The sequence below is a fragment of the Arachis hypogaea genome, chromosome 1 (genome assembly GCF_003086295.3).
Source record: "Arachis hypogaea cultivar Tifrunner chromosome 1, arahy.Tifrunner.gnm2.J5K5, whole genome shotgun sequence".
Taxonomy (NCBI): Eukaryota; Viridiplantae; Streptophyta; class Magnoliopsida; order Fabales; family Fabaceae; genus Arachis; species Arachis hypogaea.
In genome coordinates this window covers 4,418,461-4,427,338 of record NC_092036.1, presented here as the reverse complement: position 1 = coordinate 4,427,338, position 8,878 = coordinate 4,418,461, and the positions used below count along the sequence as shown (strand labels likewise).

The 8,878-nt window shown below is 28.8% G+C and overlaps 1 protein-coding gene and 2 non-coding genes across 3 annotated transcripts; all 3 read right to left on the bottom strand.

Annotated features, from left to right (window-relative positions):
• TRNAL-CAA (transfer RNA leucine (anticodon CAA)) lies at positions 1–84 on the bottom strand. The gene has a single exon. It is a non-coding gene; the product is annotated as a tRNA-Leu (tRNA).
• A 515-nt stretch (positions 85–599) lies between these two features.
• TRNAL-CAA (transfer RNA leucine (anticodon CAA)) lies at positions 600–682 on the bottom strand. The gene has a single exon. It is a non-coding gene; the product is annotated as a tRNA-Leu (tRNA).
• Positions 683–2,486: 1,804 nt separating this feature from the next.
• Positions 2,487–6,200, bottom strand: LOC112791461 (heavy metal-associated isoprenylated plant protein 41). Its single transcript, XM_025834314.3, has 4 exons — positions 5,716–6,200; positions 4,508–4,706; positions 3,429–4,143; positions 2,487–3,031 (listed from the first exon to the last, which is right to left on the bottom strand). Exons 1-4 carry the CDS (start codon positions 5,870–5,872, stop codon positions 2,822–2,824), a joined length of 1,281 nt encoding a protein of 426 aa, XP_025690099.1. The 5' UTR covers positions 5,873–6,200; the 3' UTR covers positions 2,487–2,821.
• Positions 6,201–8,878: the final 2,678 nt, after the last annotated feature.

Sequence of the window (8,878 nt, the reverse complement as noted above, 5' to 3'; positions counted from 1 at the left end):
TGTCAGAAGTGGGATTTGAACCCACGCCCTCTCACGAAGACCAGAACTTGAGTCTGGCGCCTTAGACCACTCGGCCATCCTGACAATACATTATAATTTAGAAAATTTAGTTAAGTTTGATAACAAGCAATCTCTTGTATAAGTGAGATTTACTTCTTATAGCTTGGAAAAATGCATATGCGGTAGAATAATAAATATCTTGAATTATATATACTTTTTTATTTTAGAAGCGATTTTAACTTAAAACAAACAAACTATCGAAAATAATACTCGTTTAAGATTGAAATCAAAACAAATAATTTTACGAAAAAATCATTTTTTCAAATGTCAGAAATGGGAATTGAATCCACGTCCTCTCACGAAGACCACCTGACAATATATTATAATTTGGAAAATTTAGTTAACTTTGATAACAAGCAATTTCTTGTATAAGTGAGATTTACTTCTTATAGCTTAAAAAAATGTATATGAAATAGAATAATGAATATCTTGAGTTATGTATGTCTTTTTATTTTAGAAGAGATTTTAACTTGAAACAAACAAACTCTTAAAATAATACTTGTTTAAGACTGAAATCAAAACAACTAAATTTTTTTAAATGTCAGAAGTGGAATTTGAACCCACGCCTTCTCCAAAGATCAGAACTTGAGTCTGACACCTTAGACCACTCAACTATCCTGACAACATATTATAATTTAGAAAAGTTAATTAAGTTTGATAACAAGCAATTTCATGTATAAGTGAGATTTACTTCTTATAACTTGGAAAAATGTATATAGGATAGAACAATGACTGAAATCAAAATAAATAATTTTATAGAAAATTATTTTCAAATGTCAAAAGTGGGATTTAAACCTGCGTCTTCTCACGAAGAGCAAAACTCAAAACTTCAATCTGGTGCCTTAGACCACTCAACCATTCTAACAAAATATTATAATTTGAAAAAGTTAATAAACTTTGATAACAAGCAATTTCTTGTATAATTGAGATTTATTTCTTAAAGCTTGAAAAAATGTATATGAAATAGAATAATGAAGATCTTGAATGTTATATGTCTTTTTATTTTAGAAGTAATTTTAACTAAAAACAAATAAGTCCTTGAATCATTGAATGGTAAAGTACTAAATTGGTCTCCTAGGTTTGGGCATAATTCTGTTTTAGTCTTTAAGGTTTAAAGTGTTCTATTTGAATCCAAAAAAGTTTCATTTAGCATCAATTTAGTCCCACAGTGAAGTCAAAATTAAATAATTAACAAAATGTCCTACATAACAACAATTCAAGAACAAAATCGATAATCTGGAGAACAAGTACAAGCTCCAGAGGCACAAAATCAACCATTGATGCATCAATACATTTATTTATCATTTTCTTTAGTTTTATAGAAAATATTTTGTTTATATTATAAAAAAAATAAATAAATGTATTGATGCATCAATGGTTGATTTTATGCCTCTAGTGCTTGTACTTGTTCTCTAAATTATCGATTTTGTTCTTGTACTGTTGTTATGTAGGACATTTTGTTAATTATTTAATTTTGATCTCACTGTGGGACTAAATTGATGCTAAATGAAACTTTTTTGGATTCAAATAGAACACTTTAAACTTTAAGGGGCAAAACAGAATTACGCCCAAACCTAGGGGACCAATTTAGTACTTTATCCATCATTGAATCATATAATACTTATTTAAGACTAAAATCAAAACAAATAATTTTTTGAAAAATCTTATATTTTACAGAAATTTTATTCAAAATAGTCCACAAAAAGCATAAATGATCATATAAATATTTAAATTAGATGTTTATATGATCATATAACCTTTTCCTACATACAAATTAGATGTTTATATGATCATTTATGTTGTATATGATAATATACTATTACATATTTATTTAACACTTTCCCACGGAAAGTAAATGCAAATTATATTTGGGCATATTATTATTCATTTAATTCTTTGATTTGGTTTCCCTGAAATATGACTTCTCTTACCTTATTGAAAAACCAGATCAAAACATCAAAACAAAGTATAATGCACACGCACTAATACAAGGCCACATTAGCCAGCCAAAAAAAAAATAATAATAAGAAAAGAAAAAGAAATGCAACCTTCTCACAAGTATAATTCAATTAGGATAGAAGTAAGACAATAACTTTTGAGACACAATACAATATCAATAAATGTGAAAACTAAATTCCTCCTTCTATTGTTTTAAGAGTAAATAATTATTTTGACATTTGAAAGATTCTGACTTTGATAAAATAGATTTTAACTTTAGTTTTTGACAAAATGAACTACTCAAATGTCAATTTCGTTTGACAAAATAGCCTAAACACCTAAAGTGATGAGTTAACAATTAGTTCATTTTGTCAAATATTTAGATATTCATTTTGTCAAAATCAAAATCTTTCAAATGTCAAAATGGTTGTTTGCTCTTGAACATTTTTTTTGGTGGAATTTACTCTTGAACATTTAAAATAAATAAATAAACACTAGAAGGCCCCTACAAAGTTGGACATTTGATATAAAGGATAAGGTGAAAACTCCGGTGAAGTCAACTTCACGTAAAGTTGATACCTGAAAACCGTTAAATGATTCGATTGATTTGACTAAATTTTCATCCAACAGTTCTCAGGTATCAACTTCACGTGAAGTCGACTTCACCTGAGTTTTCACCAAAGGATAAATGTCTTATATACACAGCTTTGATCAAACGAGAGCTTGCTATGAAAAATATCAACATATTTAACAAGATATGATAGATGTTGATAGCTTAATAAGTCGAATAGAAAAAAGGGATGATTAACAACATCATCATTCATCAGGACCTAATAAACATCATATTCCTCTCTTCTATCACACTCATCCTGGGAATGACACTATGAACATAGTTGCCACCATTGACAACTTCTCTCCAATACAACTGAGAGATATGGCTCTGGAATTCAGGTCTCTCTACTCTTTCATAGGGATAACTTTGAACTGTTCCACCAACTGCTTCTCCCATATAATTTGAACTGCCACTATAGACCTGAGAGATGATTAGGGAAAAAGCATATTTTAAGGACATAGTTGCATTGTGAGAAACATTATTTGGACGTCTAAAAGTAGATATTTTGGAACATTTGCCACCATCTAAGAATGTGTGTTTTTCTTTCACTATATTATGTCATGAAATCATTTTTCTCAAAAGCTTAAACCCTTGAATGGTTTATATCTCTAACAGATAGGATGTCCATTTTTAGATATATAAATAATAATGTATAAATCATAGGACAATGCACCAAGATAATCTTGTAACTATATATCTTAGTTAGATTTATGATAGTACATCATATACCAAGTTTGAATTGGTTCACCAAATGCATTCCCCAAATAATATATCTCTTTGTTTATAATTTATAAACCATTGTCAAACAAATACTTACTTGGTAGCCTTCATTTCTAGCAACAAGTGGCAGCGGAGTGATATCCGTTGTTCTAACATAATTTGTTTGAGAATATCTAACATTAGTTAATGTTGGCCATGGTTGGAAAGAATTCAATGGCTTCATTGGTTGCAACAATCTCTGAGAGCTCTGTCTCATACCCAGAGAATAGTAGGCAGCACAATGAGCAGCTCTATGGTGTGTTGCATCAACATTGTTCAGGTAGCCACATCCGATTGGAGCGTGTTCATTTGACAAACCATACAGTGATGACATGATTCGCTGGAATTTGGAAACTTGATTTGATTGAAAATAACAATTGAGATAAACTGAAGTAGTTTGTAATTGCTGCCTAGCATCTTGTATTTCTTGATATGGGCGACATATTTGCTCTCCTAAACCCCTTTTCCTTTTCCTCTCGCACTTCCTCATCGTAGCTCTAGGATTGAAAATAAACTTGTAAGTGCTGCACATTCCGAGTGGAAAAGGTTCATCGCATCTACCACTATCGCCTCGCTTGTTGTTATAACCAGGGTAATCTTCTTTCCTGAAGTCAGCAAGCTCGATCAATGTCAATAAGCTTTGTTCACCAAGCTTCTCTATCTCCCAGTTGCTGAAAGGAGGACTAGTCTTATGATTCACATGAATTTCACCATTAGCACTAAGCATGCAACTTGCATTCTTGAAGAAACCAAGAACAAGATCTTTATGCTTCCTGTAAAGTTTAGTAGGATAAATAGTGGAAAATGAAATTCAATATAAACCAAAAAATAAATAAGAATCATAGTAGAATACTACTACTAGTAGACAACAACTTAATGCGAAAATAGTAAAATACTCATGATGAACAATTACAAGTCAATAACAATTCTATAAAAACCAAATATGTGCGTATTGAGAAGGTTAATTCATGTTCTTAACTTTGTATATTTAAGAAACACATACTGAATAACTAAATCATTGCCATTTGTAATCTTCCCGAAAGGCGAAAAGACATAACTTAGTTACACTTGATACTACTATTATCCATGAACAATAACGAGGAATCCAAATATATGACTGGTCACTGGAAAACTTACTGAATCACTGTCAAGTTGTCTTCCTTTCCATGGAAACCTGCATGAGGAAAGTTGAATATAATGCGATCAAACCTGCGCATCTTGAATTCCAGAAGATACTTCATCTTGGTTGCATCCACTCCGTGATACAAGCACGCTCCTAGCTTTTGTAGTTCGTCTAAATTCGATTTCGCTTGCTTGTAGTTCTTGGTAACATCATCTTCATGAATGATGTGGACAGCATCAATCAATGCCAAAAGTCAGGCAGAATCATTTTTTCAAAGAATCAAAGTAACAAAATAATTACACTAATTAAGGGTATGCTTGACTGAAGTGAAAATGATAAAGGGGGAATAAAAGAAGCATTTGCATTAGAACAATGTAAGCTTATAAGTTATCCCTTATCTCACTCATCCCTTTTCCACCATCCCATCTTTACTCTAGCCATATAACACTTGAAAGAGTGATATTGTGAACATTGTGTGTGCTTGCTATGTCACACACCTAATCCAATGGTAGAAGAGTGTGCCAAGTGATTACAAATAACATAACTCATTTTAAAACATTTCCCTTATAGTTATTTATGGGGACTATTTTGACTCCTCAAGAACCAAAATAAGCACCAACTGAAAAAACAAACATAACATGAGCAAACACTAGCTACCAATATCATACAATGTCCTATGAAACGGGAAGGGAAAGTAAATAAAAAATTAAAAAATGAAAAACACATAAATATGAATACACTGGTTTACAAGCAATTTCACTAGTTGTGGAGAATAGAACGTGGTTAAAAGGTATAAACAAATAGCTAGAAAGTGATTCATATTGTTAAAAGTTACACAACACGAGCCACAGAATAATAAGCTAAGAGAATAATGGTTTTTTTTGTCCACGGTATCTTCTAATCCGAACGACTAAGGACTAATCCGTTGTGGATGCGAGCTTCATCTCCGTTAAGATCTGCTACTGGCTAATAGATTGCTGCATACAAAAGGGAGGATTCGAACTTCCACACTTGCTTAATAGTTCATTCTAATATTTTAAACACAAAAACAAGGAGAACAACAAAAAAATATATATATCCACCCTAATTTTTCCCGCGAAAGGGGGAAAGGAACATTCAATCATATATGCATAAGTATCTATCCAAAGTTCGAAACTTTTACATTAAACAACACCAGAATCAAGAGAGTAATAAAGAATCATAGTGAAAATGAGAGAGAGACCATAGGAATCAAGAGAAGAAGCCACAATGTTGGAAGCAGAACCGAAGGATCGTGCGAGTGAAAGAGAGAAGGAGAAATCACCGTCCCCAACCAACAGTATTTGGTGATCACTTGAATAGTGTGTTACCCATTTTGCACCTACTTCTTCTTTCTCCATGCTCCAATTCAAAGCTTTTCTTCTTATCTTCCTGTTCTTCCCTTTCACATAAATAAAAGAGGTATGGATTTTTTTCTTTCTTTTGTTATTGCTTTTCCTTTTTTGTCCCACTTTTTCCAATCAACGCGTACCCACCTTACAGCATTTTCTTTTGTCTTCCTTAGGGAAAAAGCTTGAATTTTTCACGTTATATATAGAGAGTGGAAGTGGAAGAGACATGCATCACTGACCACGGTTCCATTATTTGAATTTGGCTTTATTATGAATCAAATCAGAGAATAAGAGAGTTTAATTTGGGAAAATTCCCTAACTTTGCTATTGAAATAATGAAAAGAAATAGTGAAACGGAGTTTAAAAAAAAAATAATAGGAATTTAAATTATCATTAGGAAAAGTCTAGGAGCCAGTAATTCTATTGAATTTTGGCTAACCAGCAGAGAAAGGTGAGTCATTGAATGAAATCTCACACCAATCTCACACTATCAAATCATTATTGATGGCTAACAATCACAAAAATTGCTGACTCTCTAACATTGCTCTTATCATTAAAGAAGAAAATTATCATTGTACTTATTAAAGATGGGTTCGTACAACAAGAATATTTAAATTCTAAATTTTTATTGAAGGTGGTGTGAAAAGATGGTGGTGATGAAAGGCTGGAACTATGTCATTTGAATTATAACTCATTTGCACAAATAATTTTTTTTAAAATAAAAAAAGTCACATTATTATTATTATTTTCTAAATTACTACTTTATTAAATTATATTCATATACCAAAAAAGTTTTAAGAAAAAGTGATCGAGTATAATCATTTTCTACTATTGTAAGTCAACTATCATCATTACTTTTCTCTAATCTTTTCGTTAAAGTTTCTCTTTAATTAGCAGTGAGAATTGAGACCGTGACTCCGTCAGAGTGAGAATTTCTAGTATATGACTAAATCAAATGATGACTTTCAAAGGAGATAGCTTGTGCCACAAGCTATATATAATTAGCTTATTACAGATTTACACTTGGACTCTAGTAACCAACTTAATTAAACTTTTTTTGATAAAATAACTTAAACAATAAATAACTCTTTTAAAAATAATTTATAAATGAGTTATTTTGTATTTGGATTTTTAACTCTAAAAGTATTTATTTTATAGAAATATGATGAAAAATAAAAATATTATGAGAGAAGTCATTTTTTTAATTTCTCTATAAGCTCTTAAATAGCTTTTTAAAAAATTACAATTTAGTTTTGAAAATTGCACTAAACATTAATACTATTACTTTTTATAAGTCAAAAGTTAAAAAAATTACTTTTAAAGTTTTCCAAACGGGCCTTTAGTTATATAAATGGTAGAGTCTATAATGTTTATGATTTTATCATTAATTCATTATAATAGTTATAGTTGTTAAACCATTTTAATAACATTTAAAAAAATTATAAAAATTAAAATTATATTTTTTATATTTTAATTATATTTTTTATTTTTATTTTTCAAATTAAAAAACATTATTAAATAATAAAACATTGTTACTTTAATTTTAGAAATAGTTACTAAAATTACATGACTACTATAATCACCGCAGCAATAAAGTTTGATGATAAATATCTATCTCCCTCAAGCTTGGTTAGTGAAAATCTAGAAGCCTGAGCTTGGCTAAACCATGATTGAACGAATAAGGAACAAGAAATTCAGTTAAAATGTGTATTGAAATTGGTGGTAGCAATTCAACTTTACTAATCCAGATTGAGTTCTCTCCCTTTTACTGTAACAATCCATTTCTATATTTTAATTCTTTCATGGAGTATTGGGTTGGCTACTATATTAAGAGCTAATTTGTTGTTTTGGGTATGTAAAAACTAGAAAAAGATCACCACCAGTCTCTCATATTGTAATTTGTAAAGAGAACGAACCAATTGATTTACATGTCAATTTCTAGGCTTCTAGCAACTGCGCTGGCCAATTTGGATTTAAATTTACAAACAGTAGTTTATATAAAATTAATTTTACAAATTTTGATTTTGATAAAAAGTACATTTGTATTAACATAATTTATATTTAGTAATTTTTATATCGAAACGAATTATAGTAAAATAAACATTATTTGGATTATACTATTCAAAATTACTTTTAAATAAAAAAATATTAAAAAAGACATTAATTTAAATATTTTTTATATTATTCTATTATTTTAATTTAGATATTTAAATAGATGTTATTACTTAATTTTATAATAAAATTAATATTTATTTACTAAATTAAAAATAATACATGAAAATTGGCAAAATATATTTATATTAAAAATAAAAAAATATATGAATAAATTAATAGTTTAATAGATTAATATAAATAAATATTAAATTAAAAAATTAAGCACCAATAAAATACATAAAAAATAATATTTTATACATAGCCAAATAACAATAAGTAAAAAATCAAATGAATAAAGCTAAATAAAAATAAAAAAATTCTAAAAAATAAATGTAAAGAATACTATAGTAAATGATTTAAAAAAAACTCATATATGAACTAAGAAACGATAAGAACTCCAAAAATTAATAACATATATGAGAAATCAGAATATTAAACAAAATTTTAATAATAAATATAATATATAAGAATTACAAGGTTACTTATATCTTTATTATAGAAAAAAATAAAGGATAGAATTAATACCTAATTTTTCAATAGTAGCAAACTAAGTGAACGTGAAAGCAAAAATTACAATTTTTAACTTCACGTAAATGTTATTCACAGCCCAAAAAAATTACTAAACATAAAAATAAAATTTTTAAGAAATTCAAACGCACTTCTTTATTCTCCAACTCTAAACCAAACACACCCAACACTAAGACCCTTGTATAAGTCATTAATTTTGTCTATGTTAACAATCTTATTATAGCAATATAGTTTAGATTCACCAATCTTAACAAAATTAACAATTTTATTATGGTTAAAATAGTTATAAATTCACATTAATTGGCCAAGCTAAAGAGATACGTCTTATTCTTA